At 43.6% G+C, this 17,767-nt stretch overlaps 4 protein-coding genes across 8 annotated transcripts in view; all 4 read left to right on the forward strand.

Annotated features, from left to right (window-relative positions):
- Positions 1-17,767, forward strand: part of LOC110534616 (oocyte zinc finger protein XlCOF7.1-like) — a 1,104,347-nt gene that overhangs the window by 401,998 nt on the left and 684,582 nt on the right. The window lies entirely within an intron of this gene.
- The window catches only part of LOC110534662 (zinc finger protein 528-like), a 68,675-nt gene that overhangs the window by 28,638 nt on the left and 22,270 nt on the right, over positions 1-17,767 (forward strand). Inside the window, exon 1 of one of the 3 annotated variants that reach the window (XM_036934505.1) lies at positions 16,084-16,206. The exons of the other annotated variants lie outside the window; for them this stretch is intronic. The gene's annotated coding sequence lies outside the window, so the exon portion shown is untranslated. Of the gene's footprint in view, positions 1-16,083; positions 16,207-17,767 lie in introns of those variants that run through there. 3 annotated transcript variants of the gene reach the window in all.
- On the forward strand, positions 7,041-8,338 carry LOC118936894 (zinc finger protein 235-like). The gene is made up of 2 exons (XM_036934540.1): positions 7,041-7,070; positions 7,446-8,338. Exons 1-2 carry the CDS (start codon positions 7,058-7,060, stop codon positions 8,273-8,275), a joined length of 843 nt encoding a protein of 280 aa, XP_036790435.1. The 5' UTR covers positions 7,041-7,057; the 3' UTR covers positions 8,276-8,338.
- LOC110534677 (zinc finger and SCAN domain-containing protein 12) lies at positions 10,488-17,470 on the forward strand. The gene is made up of 3 exons (XM_021619607.2): positions 10,488-10,909; positions 15,192-15,322; positions 16,018-17,470. The coding sequence occupies exons 1-3, from the start codon at positions 10,651-10,653 to the stop codon at positions 17,218-17,220; spliced, it is 1,593 nt and encodes a 530-aa protein (XP_021475282.2). The 5' UTR covers positions 10,488-10,650; the 3' UTR covers positions 17,221-17,470.

Genomic DNA, 17,767 nt, shown 5'->3' on the forward strand with positions numbered 1-17,767 from the left:
CTAACTACAAACCAGATGGGATGGCGTATCGCTGCAGAATGCTGTGGTAGCCATGCTGGTTAAGTGTGCCTGGAATTCTAAATAAAGCACTGACAGTGTCACCAGAAAGGCACGCCCACACCATCACACCTCCATGCTTCACGGTGGGAATCACACATGCAGAGATCATCCGTTCACCTACTCTGCGTCTCACAAAGACACAGCGGTTGGAACCAAGTCTTGGTCTAATGTCCATTGCTCATGTTTCTTTGCCCAAGCAAGTCTCTTCTTATTGGTGTCCTTTAGTAGTGTTTTTTTTCCAGCAATTCGACCATGAAGGCCTGATTCACGCAGTCTCCTATGAACAGTTGATGTTGAGATGTGTCTGTTACTTGAACTCCGTGAAGCATTTATTTGGGCTGCAATTTCTGAGGCTGGTAATGTACTTATCCTCTGCAGCAGAGGAAACTCTGGGTCTTCTTTTCCTGTGGCGGTCCTCATGAGAGCCAGTTTCATCATAGCGCTTGATGGTTTTTGCGACTGCACTTGAAGAAACGTTCAAATTTTCCGGATTGACTGACCTTCATGTCTTAAAGTAATGGTTGACTGTCATTTCTCTTTGCTTATTTGAGCTGTTCTTGTCATAATATGGACTTGTTCTTTTTCCAAAAGGGGCTATCTTCTATATACCACCCCTACCTTGTCATAACACAACTGATTGGCTCAAACGCATTAAGGAAATACATTTTTATGTCTTCACAATTATTCTACATTGTAGAAAATAGCACCCATAAATAAAACCCTGGAATGAGTGGGTGTGTCCAAACGTTTGACTGGTACTGTAGCTAAAGTCAAGTCTTCTCAGTCACTGATCTGGAGAAACGTATACATTCAAGGACAATGAAAGGCTCATGTTCCTTGTCCTCTTTGACCCACAACAGTTCCCCGGGTATAGTGAAACCTTCCCCAGTACTGCATTCTTAAGTCTTGAGGAAAGCTATGACACCAACTTTGATCTGTTGCAGCTCCAAACTGAACTCACAGTAATGTAGGATCCCGGCCGATCTTCTCCATGTTCTCCCGCAGAAGAGGCTGAATGAGAGTATGCACCAACTGTATCTGCTTACCTGTCTGGTATTGACCATTCCTGTGTCCACATTCTCCACCCTGAAACGGATCAAGACTTACTCTAGGAACACCACCGGACCGGCCCGACTGTCAGTCTTGGCTTTGATGTCTATCGAGAAAGTACTTCTCTCAGATATAAAATTAAAGGACAGTGCCTTCAGAAAGTACTCACAACCCTATACTTTTCCCGCGTGTTACAAATTGGGATTAAAATTGATTTAATTGTCATTTTTTTAACAATCTACACAAAATACTCTGTCAAAGTGGAAGAAAAGTTATATATATTTTAAAAAGATGATTGAAAAGTAAAACACTAATATTTGGATTGGATAAGTATTCAACCCCTTGAGTTAATACATGTTAGAATCACCTTTGGCAGCAATTATAGCTGTGAGTCTTTTTGGGTAAGTCTCTAAGAGCTTTGCACATCTGGATTGTACAATATTAGCCATTACACATTTTTTATTCTTCAAGCTCTGTCAAGTTGTTTGTTGAACATTGCTAGATAGCCATTTTAAAGTCTTGCCATAGATGTTCAAGCCGATTTAAGTCAAATCTGTAAATAAGCCACTCAGAAACATTCAATGTCGTCCTGGTAAGCAATTCCAGAGTATATTTGGCCTTGTGTTTAGGTTATTGTCCTGCTAAAAGGTGAATCTCCCAGTTTCAGTTGGATGGCAGACTGAAACAGGTTTTACTCTAGGATTTTTAACTCCATTCTGTTTTTTTTTATCCCAAAAAATCCTCCCTAGTCCTTGCCGATGACAAGCATACACAGCGCATCTGTTTTCTTTGCTGTCCATGGTCTTGAATCAATAGTTAGGCCTATGTGTGGTTGTATTTATTCCGTCACTGTGCGAGTGTGACTTGTCTTATGGAACTGTTCCTGTGAAAAGATGTGTGGCTTTTAGGTCTTATATATCACGTGGAGAATTGACGTAGCAAGTTAGGAGAATTAGGTTAAGGTTAGGACAAAGATTAGGTTTAGCTAAAATGCAAAGAAATATATACACTACTGTTAAAAAGTTTGTGGTCACTTCGAAATGTCCTTGTTTTTGAAAGAAAAGCACATTTTTTGCCCTTTAAAATAACATCAAATTGATATTTCTCTGGAATATCTACATAGGCGTACAGAGGCCCATTATCAGCAACCATCACTCCTGTGTTCCAATGACACGTTGTGTTAGCTAATCCAAGTTTATCATTTTAAAAGGCTAATTGATCATTAGAAACCCATTTTGCGATCATGTTAGCACAGCTGAAAACTGTTGTACTGATTAAAGATGCAATAAAATTGGCCATCTTTAGACTAGTTGAGTATCTGGAGCATCAGCATTTGTGGGTTTGATTACAGGCTCAAAAATGCCAGAAACAAAAAGTTGAAGGCTATTCCATGTGAGAAATTGCCAAAAAAAACAGAAGATCTCATACAACGCTGTGTACTGCTCCCTTCACAGAACAGTGCAAACTGGCTCTAACCAGAATAGAAAGAGGAGTGGGAGGCCCCGGTGCACAACTGAGCAAGAGGACAAGTACATTAGTGTCTAGTTTGAGAAACAAATGCCTCACAAGTCCTCAACTGGCAGCTTCATTAAATAGTACCCGCAAAACACCAGTCTCAACATCAACAGTGAAGAGGCGACTCCGGGATGCTGGCCTTCTATGGGCATATTTTCTTTATGCAATTTTAGAATATTTGCATGAAAATCTGTCGCCAATTGGATGGAAATCTAGATACAACGTGTAATGAATTCATCCTCCAGAACAGTAGAATGTTTGCGGACCGCCATAATACCATAGAAGAAGTATACGGAAGTGAACGGTGAACAATAACAATTTCCACGTTAGGGTTTTGTTATTTCTACGTTTAACACAATGGAACCCAAAATATGACAAATGTCACTCCAGAGCATCAAATATTTACCTCAGGTAGTGTTTAGTTCGCGTTGGAGACAAGACTTGGTTGATATATGTTATCTAGGGAAGTCTAGCTAGCTAGTTGTTTGTTGACGTTAGCTAACTGTAACGGTATGGTTTTTCACACTCAAATAGCCTCCATCATGGAGGTGCTAGCGAATGCAGCCGTGGTAGAGATTAGTAATGTCGTAGACAACGACTATGCAGTGTTTCGTTTGGAAATTTCTCAAAGCCAGAAAGAAAACAGCATTGCAGAGGAAACTACAGCTCCTGGAACTGAAGGTGGCACGGGAACGCACAGAGAGGACAATGCAAGAGCGCGTATTCGCCAGTCGTGCCAGTACTTTCAACATCCTCGACCGATACAGAGGAATGGCAAGAGGTAAAGGCGTGGGTGCCTGCCGTGCGCCTAGTTCCCCTCTACACATGTGACTTGTGTTAACCAGAATTGGGTCTTGGTCAGTTTTTGGATAGTATGCAATAATAACCCAGATTGCTGAGCTATCTTGTACAAATATACAATATGGTATTCTAACCAGATTCTTGATTTATTGTATTTCCTATTTACTCATGTTAAGCAATATGATGCAAGGGACATAATTGATCTATAAATAGTATATCAATAAATTGAGAAGTGTTACCTTGCATCCTTACCAATTCTAGACAGTGTCAAAACTGTCAATAGTGTACAATATAGCATTGAGCATTGACAGTACCTAACCACCCCATTTCCTTTTCCCCCAATCACTCTCTCAGGTGAATGACATCTAACTGGAGGCCACAAGAGCTTTGTGAAGCCAGCAGGACACAATACATGGAATGATGACAAACCAATCACTGTTGATGAGGGGAGTGAAACCTCAACCCAGCACGTTATCACGATAGAGGTTAGTGTAATAGTATTACAGTACATCAAATGTGGACAGTTTATTTCAGAAAGGCTCCCCTCAGCTATTCACTTTCATACTTGTACATCCTCATTTATCTGCCTTAGGGGAGCTTATGAGACATCACTACGACATTGTTATCCAATACAACTCATGTACCCGTAATAACCTATCTTCTTGTGTCAGTCTGCAGATGCCGAGGCTACAGGTCCTGTGGTCAAGCAGGAGATGACTGAAGAGGAGGACCCACAGCACAGCGGAGACGTCCAGACTGGTGCGGCAGAAGAGCTCCCTGCAGCCACGGAGGACCCCACAACCGTCCCAGTGCAGCCCAGGACCCAACACAGTATCATGGAGGTCAGTGGAACACCGTCCTCAAGTCAGAGACAGACACCAAGACTAACTAACACACAGGCTCTTACTCAAAGGATCTGACCACAGATCAGACCCAGAGAGACTGGGGGTTGGGGAGACTAGGCTGTCATCCAGAGCCAGAGGACAGTTCATTCCCGTGGGGATGGTGACCAGTGGCAGTGATGATGTGTCTTGTTCTTAGGCTAAAGAGATAGACCCTGGCAACATATCCTTTGGTTTAGAGCAGTTTTAGACTCGAGCCTGACTAGACTCCCCACAAGCATATTGGGACTTGTCTGAAGTTGGTACAGCCAATCTGCCAACTTCTGTCTGTAGGGGCTGAACGTTTGGGCTACACACTAATATGACCCCTCAGTGGAAAGGTGGAACTCTCACGTTTTGCTCTAGGATGCCGACAGGCCTCAAGACCCGTCTGAAGGTATTGGACCCGTCTGAAGGTCCCCCAGTACCAGTTGAAAAAGTGAATGGCAGTATATATGGAGTCTGTTTGGTGACAAAAATAAGGGGTTAAATACATATGAAACATTATTTTTTATTTGTTCACATCTCTCAGATATAGGACAGACACTTCAGAACTAACTTCCTTTAGAACTGTTGTACAATGTTCACTTTTTAGAATAGTTTTTTTTCTAACTATGGGCTTCCTGTATAGATTGGTGATGAGTGTATCATTTTCTTTAGTGATCTGAATGTCAAGGAACCTGACACTAGAGTAATCAAAGTCTACGGTGAAATGAAAATGATCATTTGACTTATTAAGAAACTCAAGTTCATTGGGAGTCCTGTCAAATAATACCAATATCATCTATATAATGTGGATGTAGTTTGATCATGGATAGAAAGGGATTTTACTCAGGGTTGGGAATGTAATCATGCTCTAAGCCAGTGGTTCCCAAACGCTTTTGGTTGGTGTACCACCAACTGAATTTTGTTCTGCTTGGAGAACCCCTGAAGTACCACCTTTTGTGCATTTTACCAGTAAGTCTATGGTCTCATGAGTCTTCTCAAGTACCCCTTGTGGATAGCCCAAGTACCCCCTGGGGTCCCAGTACCCTTGGTTGGGAACCACTGCTCTAAGCTTCCCATATAAAGATTGGCATAATTGGGTGCCATCGAACTCCCCATAGTGGTTATTTTGGTTTGTTGGAAAAAGTCACTTCTAAACATAAAAGTTATTTGTGAGTAACAGCTCTGCTAGGTTTCTGGTACATGAGGAGCTAGGCCGAGACTCTATAGGGTGTTGTTCCAAAAATAAGCTTGTGGCCTCTAGTCCACATTGGTGGGGTATTTATGTGTATAGACTTTCAACATCAAAACAGGCCACCGATATATTAGCATTTTTCACACATCATGTCCAAATCATCCAAAAGTATCTCATACGATTGTAAAGCTCAACAAAGTCACGTATAGATGTGAACAAGATGCGTGAAAAATGCTAATATCTGTCCCATGACTTGAATGGGATTTGTGCCACAAATGTTAAAACGTTAGCATGTGAAACTCGCAGGTTGTGACTTGCTTGTGACTCGAATAATAGTGACTTAGTCCCACATCTGGTTTAGAGATACAGATTGATCTGTTCTGAGGGGTCTGGAACCAGTACACTAGTTGTGTATAGGGGAGGGTCTGGTCGTAAATGAAGTGACTGAAAGTGGAGGGCGAAATTCCTCCCACATGGAATTCAGATAGTTGCCTAGAAGACGGATACTTACAGGGCCGCGATTTCTTAGATTACAGGTAAAGTAATCTAAGAGACAAATCTAAATGTTGCGACCCACTCCCCTTTACACACGCTCAAGGATCGCGACCCAGTGTCCACATCTGTGTCCTTTTCGATCAAGTATTGAACTCAAACAACAGTGCAAGAACCCAGGTTCGGGGAGGGGGAACCACATCGGGCAATAGTAAAGAGAAACGGTTCCTCTGCATTTCTGTAACAAAGGCTTCAGCTGCCCCCAGAAGGTGGAGATCCACCAGAGGGTCCACAGGGCGGAGAAATGCAGTTTGGCCAGTACCCACTGCGAGAAGAGGTTCTAATAGCGGACTCATATTTACCCACATGTCCACCATGATGGATTTAACAACAATGAAGCCATTTTGTAACTACTCAAAAGGTAGTGGGGAGGGGTAAACACTCCATGTTTAATGTGTTTGTTATCTGTGTGTGCGTATCTGAAGGAGTGTAATCTGTATCACTTCTCTCTTCCAGGAGGAGGAGGGTCCAGAGGTGCTGCTGGTGAAGGAGGAGGGGTGTGAGGAGGATCTGGGGAACCCTGAGTGGACCATGGTCATGGAGGACAACCAGACTACACCTCCTCCTGAACCCACAGAGGAACCAGCTGAGCAGCACAGGACCACACATAGTCTCACTGAGGTGAGCCCACTTTAAACTACTGTCTGAATGTTATTACGTCAGGGCCCGTATTATATGGAAAGATAAGCCCTCCTACTCAGACTTTTTGTGGATACGGGTCTTGATTAATTTAGCCTAAAGTATGGGACCATGCCTTTGAATTATCAAACCATTAAAATAATGTCACGTAATCAAATTAACTAACATGTTTGCATAGTACTCATAGCAATCCCTCATTGCCCAATCAGAAGATGTCCATAGCAGGGTGCTCATATCAAATTTCTTGAATCAACATCCTCTCACTCTGTATCTCTAACAGTCAGTAGACATGGAGGATGGGAAGCCTGATCTGCTGCTGGTCAAAGAGGAGACAATAGAAGACGGACCAGAGAGCATTGATCTGCTGAGTGGACTAAAGATGGGGGAGCAAGGTAAGAGAGATATGCATATAGCCCATTTTTTCCCGACAGCTAATGTCACTCCAACACAAGGCTCGTTCCTCCTCATAGCACCAGTTTCAATCCAAGTGCCAATGCAGTTTATCAAACTTCAGGCTTGTGCTACGGTCAGGTGACTTGAAAATAAAGCTCTTAGGGCATGTACACCAGTGGTGGATTTGGTTTTGAAAAATGTAAAGCATATGCAAAAAAAAGTACCTCATACCTACTGTAAAATATGGTGGTGGATCTTTGATGTTATGGGGCTATTTTGCCGTTCCGGGTTTTTGCTTTATCAGAGGTGCCAATATTTTGGACCTGAGTTCTCTGCCATGTTTGTAAAGTCTATTTTGTAACCTCTTCCTGTAGGTGATTGGCTGGAGGCTAACAGTGGAGACTGGGTGGCCATCTTGGATTCTCAGACCCAGACGGATACAGCCAAGGGCCCAGGGAACGACATCAACAAGCCGGCCTGGACCAGAGGCGACATAGTGGCGGCCAGTGGATTGGACAGCATCCTCAACTCTGGGCTGGGGAACAACAGTGTTCAACACAACCAGAAACCGACAGTTGAACACAAAACATCCAAACTTAGTCTCCATGACAACAGACTGGCTGACACCAGGGCGAGGCATAGATTTGGTCCGCGGGTACAGGGAGGTGTCCGTATGAGAACAGACATAGACTTGGCTAGCTATTCTCCGTCCTGCTCCTATAGTTGTGATTCAGAAAGACAAATGGCACCTCAGGTTAACCACCTAACAGGTGCTGCCTTCAGCCTGCGTTCTATAGGATCTATCAACTGGAACATGGACCCTGCGACAACACAGACACTCCCTGGCCTTTGTCCTCCTCACACTCTCCTGTTAAACCAGACCTCAGACAATGCCAGTGCCTCAACACTAAATGGCAACACAAGCCCATTGACAAATGACAGTAGTAGTAATGCTATCAGTAGATCCAGTGGCAAAGAGAAGCGCTTCCCGTGTTCGTTCTGTGGGAAAGCCTTCAGTTTCCCCAAACAGATGGAGATCCACCAGAGGATGCACACGGGGGAGAAACCATTTGGCTGCCAGCTGTGCCGGGCCAGTTTCTCTCAATCCTCCAACCTGAAGAGGCACCAGAGAGTCCACACAGGGGAGAAATCCTACAGCTGCCCCCAGTGTGAGAAGAAGTTCTCCCGCCAGCACCAGCTGTAGATGCACCTGAAGGTCCACATGGGAGAGAGGCCGTTTGCCTGTACGCACTGCGGGAAGAGGTTCTCAGAGAGGAGCTCTCTCGGGATACACCAGCAGAAAATGCACACAGCCCATGTATAGAGTATATTAATATACAATGTAGTTCTGTTGGTTTTGGATGCAGTAGGGAACTGGATGAGGTGAACTGAGGAAAGAATGAGTATGATAAGGCAGAGTAGATGATATGGTGATGGTGTCTGTAAAAATGCTACACTGATGAAGAGTGACAAACTTCATGTCTTTAGGTGTTTTATAGTGAGATAATGATAGTGCCTTAATTCATGAAGTATTGAAGCTGTGTGTAATGTAGTGTTGAACCATTTCCAAAGTATTCTATTAAAGTGAAGGTACCATATCTTTCCTCCATTTAATATCTGACCTTTTCTAAGACCTCTTGTGGCAATACAGAAATTACTTATTTTTTCATCTATTTTTCTAGTGATTTTCTATCAATACAAGGCCAACATATTATCTTCCTCTTCGGCACAGCCAGAAGAGGACTGGCCACCCCCCCATAGCCTGGTTCCTCTCTAGGTTTCATCCTAAGTTTTTCCTAGCCACCGTGCTTCTACACCTGCATTGTTTGGGATTTTAGGCTGGGTTTCTGTACAGCACTTGGTACTTGGTGACATCAGTTCACGTAATTAGGGCTTTATAAGTAAATTGGATTGATATTTACAGAAAAGGTGAAGTGAGAAGTTATTCTACTTGTCACGTATAATTTTGTGCAATAAATGTGATTGTGATACTATATTGACTCTGTGCTAACTGACTTAGTTATTTTTGTATCATTGCAGAGACTGAGTTCAGACTTTAAAAAATAAAAATAAACTCCAATGGCTCCATATTGTTAGGTACTTGAATCAGTGTTAGATGGACTTGACTGTGGTTAGCATTTTATAACATGTCATGTTTCTGTGTGTACAGCAAATAATGCTTTCATGCTTTTTTGTATAATCTTTGTTTGCAGTCTCCAGTCCATGAAGATCTGCTGATATCCGGTGTTACTGGTTGGAGAGACTGGACCTTTGAGGTGGCCCTGCATCAGGACCATGGATCAGGAGCCGTAGCTCTTCCTTCCCCAGTCGGAACCAGGACTCAACCACGGGGGACAGAGACTCCATCACAACCAGTGGACAGGTGGACTGAAAAACCTCAGTCCTGGTGGTCATCAGAGAGACAGAGACTCCAGTCAGGGATCCAGTCTGCAGCCCAGACCCTTCTCTTCACAGTCTCAGTGCAGGGATGAAGCAGGACCTGGGGCTGATAGAGATAGACCCTCCTGTTCCTATGATACAAACACCATAGTGTCCATGATGAACAGTGCAGGTTTTCCTGGGCTTCAGCCTTCACAGAGAGTGGTGGGAGACCCCCCTGGTGGTAGTCTATCAGCAGGTCTGTCTTCTCCTTCAGGTTATTGTCTAATGGCAGGTGAATGGGTTCATAGAAAGCCTGGACCTGGGTCTAGCCTTCCTCATTTACCCCACAAATGCAGACAGGGTCAGGATGAACATTCGCCACAAGAGGTACCTAGCCTATAACACAGTGGATAATCCCATCAACACCCAAACAATGGCTCAAGGAGGGAGGTCAGACTATGTCCTCTGCTGTCATTTGGTCACAACATGGGAGGCAGAGTATTAGGACGGACGCAGACAAGCCGGCTCATACGAACTATGTGAAGACGCACCAGACTGTTCACAAGGAGAGGCCCATCAAGTGCAAACTATTTTTACAAGAACTTCTCCTACCTGACTAGCCTTATCAGACACAGGAGTGTCCACCAAGGGGATAAATCATAGCGGTGTGGCTTGATATGTATGCAGGGTGTCTTGGTAAGAGGGTAATTAATACCCCGCATTAACCTTTTAACTTGGCATTTGAAACAGGCTTGAGTAAATACCTGTTTTTAGAGAGACAGTGAACTTCAGATAGAACAAGGACAGTTTAATATTTACCCTACTGAGGTGATTAGAAAATAATTACTTTATTCCATCACTCTATTCTTGCTAACACACTGTCCTTTCTAAACAAGTACTCTCAGCTTGAACGATAGTGATCATGAATAGGAGATTGTAATAAGCAGTTCCCGTTTAAATTTAACCACACCCTTTGAGCTATGACATCAGCCAATAAGATCCTTGCTCTGTAAACGGAAGTAAACAGTGAACAAGTTCTACGTTAGCGTTTTTGTTATTTATAAGTTCCTTAAACACTGGTACTCAACGTGACTCATTTAACTGCGCAGCTTCATATACTTACCACATTTAGTGTTTAATTCGCTTTAGAGACAGGACATGATAGGTGTTCCAGGTAACGCTAGCTAGCTGCTAACAATGGCTAACTGTATGGGGTTTCACACTCAAATAGCCTCCATCATGGAGGTGCTAGCGAATGCAGCCGTGGCAGAGGTATGTAAACTCGTAGATGACGACTATGCAGTGTTTCGTTTGGAAATAACTCAAAGCCAGAAAGAAAACATGGCATTGCGCAGGAAACTACAGCTACTGGAAGTGAAGGTGGCACGGGAGCGCGTCTTCGCCAGTCGTCCCAGAAGTGTCAAGATCGTCGACCGATACAGAGGAATAGAAAGAGGTACATTTTGCAAAAGGCCGAGGATGCGTGGCTTTCGTATACAGTGAGTGTACAAAACACGAACGACCCTCATCAGAAAAGCTTCAATTCGTCGGTGCATGGACTTTACAAGGTGTCGAAATGGTTCTGCAGGGATGCTGGCCCATGTTGACTCCAATGCTCCCCAAACGTGTCGCAGGTCTTGACGCAAACCGGTGCGCCTGGCACCTACCCTGTTCAAATGCACTTGAAATATTTCGTCTTACCCATTCAACCTCTGAATGGCACACACACAATCCATGTCACAACGCTTAAAAATCAATCTTCACCTACACTGATTGAAGTGGATTTAACAAGTGACATCAGTAAGGGATCATAGCTTTCACCTGGTCAGTCTGTCATAGACAGAGCAGGTGTTAATGTTTTGTACACTGTGTATATTTATATTAAAAACCAAAGTCTAATGGTTTTACCCAAAAATGAAGGACTCATTAGCCTATTCTGTTTTTGTCATCGAGGTCTCCTTGTTTCAAAACAATGTTAAAAAAAAAGTGCTGCTCATTGAATGGCATACTTTGAGCTGTACCAAAAAGTGCTATTGGCATGACATGAAAAATGTATGCTACATTTGTTATAGGCCTAATGTTTTTGTTGGTGACACCATAGAATTAGGAATTATAATACTTTTTAATAGGATCTCTATATGGGTGACACTATCTCGATAATTTGCAGATTTTAAGCATGTGTCCATTAGGACTTTTAACCTGAATTAGACGCAAAAATAAAATACCTACTCGTGGTCTTCTTAAATTACATTTGTTTTTTTCCCCCAGTATTAGTGGATCACAATACCACGGAGGAGTTTACAAGAGAGGAAGTTTTATTCCATAGGCTGGGATCGGCATTATGCAGCTGTTGCAAAGAGCGCATTTTTCACTGGCTGTCCACTGGTCGCATAAACAATGATTGATAGGCAGCTTAGCCTACACTTCCTCAATTCAACCATCATTGGGGTAAAATACACCTATACATTTGTGAACAGTCATCCACAACTACCACAGCAGAGGTGTGAATCACATTGCTATGTAGAGATCAATAATAAGCCTAAGTGTTATCCGTATCGCCCGTAGGCTACACAACTGCTGTCAAATCAAATCCAATTTTATTTGTCACGTTTCGTAAACAACAGGTGTAGACTAACAGTGAAATGCTTTCTCACAGACCCTTCCCAACAATGCAGAGAGAAATAATAGCAAAGTCCTAATAAAATACACAATGAGTAACAATAACTTCTCTATATACAATGGGTACCAGTCCCTAGCCGATGTGCAGATATGTACATATAACTAGGAATAACGTGACTAGGCAACAGGATGGATAATAAAGAGCAGCAGGGTATATGAGGAGTCCAAAAAGTTAGTGCAAAAAGGGTCAATGCAGATAGTTTTAAATAGTTAACCAAATAGCTACCAGGATTAACTATTTAGCAGTCTTATTTATTTTTTTATTTTACCTTTATTTAGGCAAGTCAGTTAAGAACAAATTCTTATTTTCAATGACGGCCTAGGAACTTGGGTTAACTGCCTGTTCAGGGGCAGAACGACAGATTTGTACCTTGTCAGCTCGGGGATTTGAACTTGCAACCTTTCGGTTACTAGTCCAACACTCTGTGCATCGTTACCGCTTGCCGTGCGATAGCCAAGAGAACAGTCGATGACTTGGGTGGCTGGAGTCTTTGACCATTTCTAGGGCCTTACTGCCTGGTATAGAGTTCCTGGATGGCAAGGAGCTTGGCCCGAGTGATGTATTGGGCCGTACGCACTAACCTCTGTAGTGCCTTGTAGTTGGATACCAAGCTGTAGCCATACCAAGCGGTGATGCAGCCAGTCAAGATGCTGTCAATTGTGCAGCTGTAGAATCTTTTCAGCCTCCTTAGGGGGAACTGGCGTTGACGTGCCCTCTTCACGGCTGTGTTGGTGTGTGGACCATGATAGATCCTTAGTGATGTGGACACTGAGGAATGAAGCTCTCGACCTGCTCCACTACAGACCCGTCCATGTGAATGGGGGCGTGCTCTGCCCTCCATTTCCTGTAGTCCACAATCAGCTCCTTTGTCTTGTTGATGTTCAGGGAGAGGTTGTTGTCCTGGTACTACACTGCCAGGTCTCTGACCTCCCTATAGGCTTTTTCATCGTTGTCGGTGATCAGGCCTACCAACATTGTGCTGTCAGCAAACCAGATGATAGTGTTGGAGTCCCTGAGGGGCCCCCGTGTTGAGGGTCAGTGTGGCAGATGTGTTGTGGCCTGCCCTCACCACCTGAGGGTGGCCCGTCAGGAATTCCAGGATCCAGTTACAGAGGGAGGTGTTCAGTCCCAGGGTCCTTAGCTTAGTGATGAGCTTGGAGGGCACTATGGTGTTGAACGCTGAGCTTTAGTCAATGAACAACATTCTCACATAGATGTTATTGGCCGCGCACGACTCCAACACTATCATCAAGTTTGCTGACAGCACAATGTTGGGAGGCCTGATCACAGACGACGATGAAACAGCCTATAGGGACAAAGGAGCTGATTGTGGACTACAGGAAATGGAGGGCCGAGCACGCCCCCATTCACATCGACAGGGCTGTAGTGGAGCAGGTCGAGCGCTTCATTCCTCAGTGTCCACATCACAAAGGATCTATTATGGTCCACACACACCAACACAGTCATGAACAGGGCTCACATCATCCCAGACTTATTAATGAAGCCGGTGACTGTGGTAAACTCATCAATGCCACTTGATGAATCCCAAAACATATTCCAGTCTGTGCTAGCAAAACAGTCCTGTAGCTTAGCATGTGCTTCATCGGACCACTTCCTTATTGAGCGCGTCACTTGTACTCCCTGTGAGTTTTTCTTGTAAGCAGGAATGCGGAGGATAGAGTTAAGGTCAGATTTTCCAAATGAAGGGCGAGGGAGAGATTTGTATGCATTTCTTTGTTGTGGAGTAAAGGTGATCTAGAGTTTTCTCCTTTAGTTGCTCAGGTGACTTGCTGGTAGAAATGGATTTCACTTTCCCTACATTAAAATCACTGGCCACTAGAAGCGCCGCCTCTGGATGAGCATTTTCTTGTTTGCTTATGGCCCTATACAGCTTGTCTTAGCGGTCTTAGTACCAGCTTCGGTTTGTGGTGGTAAATAAACAGCTGCGGAAATATAAACTCTCTTGGTAAATAGTATGGTCTACAGTTTATCATAAGGTATTCTATCTTGAGCGAGCAGAAACTTGAGACTTCCTTATTATTAGAGATTGCACACCAGCTATTGTTAACACACCCCTCCCACCTAACTTTACCCGATGCTGCCGTACGGTCTTGACGATGCATAGAAAAACCATCCTTGTTCAGCCACGAATCCGAGAAACATAGGATATTTCAGTTCTTCAGGTCCCGTTGATAGGATAGTCTCGACCGGAGCTCATCCAGTTTGTTCTCCAGTGATTATACGTTCGCCAATAGAATGGAGAGTAGTGGCGGATTATTTCTCTCTTAATTAAGCAGTCTTTTCCAAGTCTTGGGTAGGACCTGTTCCGGGGTTTGCAGTATGTCCTGTATTTGGTTGAGCCGTCCAAAATGTTACATATTGCAGCTTTAAGATCAGTGCAAAAACCACGCAAAAATAGCTGAATTGGTCAGAAGAAAACGGCAGCGCTCCATTGCAGTACTATTCATTGCGGTGCCATTTTCCTTGTTATCCTTACCTCCAAGGATTTATCCAAGTTGTTTGTATAATCTTTGATGCCGATAGAAGTTGCACCATTGGAAGACATACAGTAGCTTGCACTATAGCCTACAAACTTATTCCTGCAATCCTTCAAACGGATTTGGTGTGCCATCATAGTGGTCTCTGACTTGTGGTCAGACTCGCTCAGTATTTCGTAAACATCCTTTCTGAATTTAAAAGTAATCCTAGAAGTAATCATCTTTTTTTCAAAAGTAACTGTAATCTGATAATATTTTTTCTGTTAGAGTTTTCTTTATCAGTTACATGTAATCTGTTACTCCCCAACCCTGTCCCCGCATTACTTAGCTATCTTGCACGCAGACACAACCAGATTCTAACCAGATTCTTTATTTACTGCATTTCCTATTATTTACTTAATGAAAACAATGTGATACATAAATTAATAAATAGTATATCAAGAAGTTATGACAAGTGTTACCTTATATCCTAGCCAATTCTAGACAGTGTCAATAAATATACTGTTGAGCATTGACAGTAGCTCACCTTACCACCTCGTTTCCCCCAATCACTCTCTCAGGTGAAGGACATCTCACTAGAGGCCACAGGAGCTTTGTGAAGCCAGCAGGACACAATGCGTGGAGAGATGACCAACCCATAGCTGTTGATGAGGGGAGTGGAACCTCAACCCAGCACGTTATCATGATAGAGGTTAGTGTAATAGTGTTGCATAAAAAATGTGTTTGTAAATCAAATGTGGCCAGTTTATTTTCAGAAAGGCTCTCCTCAGCTATTCACTTGCTTACATGAAACCCAGCACAAAAAGTTTAGGGAATGATTCATATTTTTGCATCACAAAAGAGTTTAGGGTGAATAAAAATGTGCACTGTACAGTAGCCATTAGTAAATGGTAGTAAATATGAACTATTTAGATCTTATTTAATTATGAAAAAATTATTAAACTGCCATAAACTCAAACTATTCCTTAGATATTTACCTACTAGAAACAATTTGAATATTAAACTCACAAAAATTACACACACTTACCATAAAATGTGTTAATTGTAATTGTGATGGTAGCCATTTTGAAGAACCATAAAGAAAAAATTATGGTGACACACCCACACGTGATATCATTGAAAAGCCCAGAATGTCCTCTCAAAGTTACAACAGGAACTAACACAGCGGCATGAATGGCCTTAAATCCAAAAAACAAATACTCATTAGAAAGGACAAAAATGTATTGCTGGATCTCGGGGGATATTTCAGGAAGGCTCCCCTCAGCTATTCACTTGCTTACATGCGCATCCTCATTTTTCTGCCATAGGGGAGCTTATGAGACTTCAAGACATTGTTATCCAATACAGCTCATGTACCGGTAATAACCTCCTCTCTTCTTGTGTCAGTCTGCAGATGCAGAGACTGCAGGTCCTGAAGGATTGTCTCTGGTCAAGCAGGAGAGGTCTGAAGGAGAGGAGGACCGTCGGCACAGCAGGCACATCCAGACTGGAGCAGCAGCTGGAGCGCCCCCTGTAGCCACGGTAGACCATACCATCACCCCAGCGCATCTCTGGACCCGAAGCAGAATCACGGAGGTCAGTGGAACGCCGAATGCAGTCCTCAAGTCAGAGAAAGACATCAAGACTTTAGCTGTAACACAAAGGCTGTTACACACAGGATCTGACCACAGATCAGACCCAGAGAGACTGGGGCCGGGGAGACCGGGCTGTCCTCCTGCTCCTGGCTCAGAGTTTTTCCCGGTATTTCAACATAGCCAAAGGGTGGTTAATTCCCATGGAGATGGTGATGCGTTAGCCACTGGCGGTGATGATCTGTCTTGTTTTTACACTACAGAGATGGACCCTGGAAACATGCCCTTGGGTTTAGAGACACAGACTGATCTTTCTAGACGGGACTGGAACCAGTACAGTAGTAGTGTATACTCTGAAGGGCGCCTAGATGAGAAAGGGGAGGGTCTGGTCATAGATGAAGTGACTATGAAAGTGGAGGGTGACGTTCCTCCCACATGGAATGCAGATAATCATCACCTAGGAGATGGACACTTACAGGGCAGAGATTTCTTAAATTACAGGGAAAGGTTAGAGACAAATCCAAATGGCTCTACCCACTCTCCTTTACACACGTTCAGGGATCGCGCCCCAGTGTCCACGTCGATGGGGCCTTCGGATTCACACGGCCGCTTCCTTTTCGACAGGGCTAGAGCCCAGGCTCAGGGAGGGGGAGAAACGTCAGGCAGTAGTAAGGGAAAACGGTTCCTCTGCATGTTCTGTAACAAAGGCTTCAGCTGCCCCCAGAAGGTAGAGATCCACCAGAGGTTCCACACAGGGGAGAAACCCTTCAGTTGTACCCAGTGTCACATGCACTTTGCCCAGGCTGGTGACCTGAAGAGGCACCAGAGGATCCACACAGGGGAGAAACCCTACAACTGCCCCCAGTGTGAGAAGAGGTTCTCCCGCCAGGACCACCTGAAGATGCACCTGAAGGTCCACACGGGAGAGAGGCCGTTCGCCTGTACGCACTGCGGGAAAAGGTTCTCAGAGAGGAGCTACCTCAGGATACACCAGGAGAAAAACCATTCCACTCTATAACATAGAAAGTAACCATTCCACTCGATAGCTTCTGACGTTTAGCTCAAACCCTGCATTAAAGAAAAATATGCATTTTCATTGTTGTCAGCAGAAAAGATCCACAGATGCTTTTGGAATAATGAGAGTAACAGATTTCAGTGTTGAATATTCCAGGGTAGAATATTGCATACAGACATTGTGTGATAGATACAGCATATACAGTGCCTTGCGAAAGTATTTGGCCCCCTTGAACTTTGCGACCTTTTGCCACATTTCAGGTTTCAAACATAAAGATATAAAACTGTATTTTTTTGTGAAGAATCAACAACAAGTGGGACACAATCATGAAGTGGAACGACATTTATTGGATATTTCAAACTTTTTAAACAAATCAAAAACTGAAAAATTGGGCGTGCAAAATTACTCAGCCCCTTTACTTTCAGTGCAGCAAACTCTCTCCAGAAGTTCAGTGAGGATCTCTGAATGATCCAATGTTGACCTAAATGACTAATGATGATAAATACAATCCACCTGTGTGCAATCAAGTCTCTGTATAAACGCACCTGCA

The sequence above is a fragment of the Oncorhynchus mykiss genome, chromosome 10 (assembly GCF_013265735.2).
Source record: "Oncorhynchus mykiss isolate Arlee chromosome 10, USDA_OmykA_1.1, whole genome shotgun sequence".
Classification (NCBI taxonomy): Eukaryota; Metazoa; Chordata; class Actinopteri; order Salmoniformes; family Salmonidae; genus Oncorhynchus; species Oncorhynchus mykiss.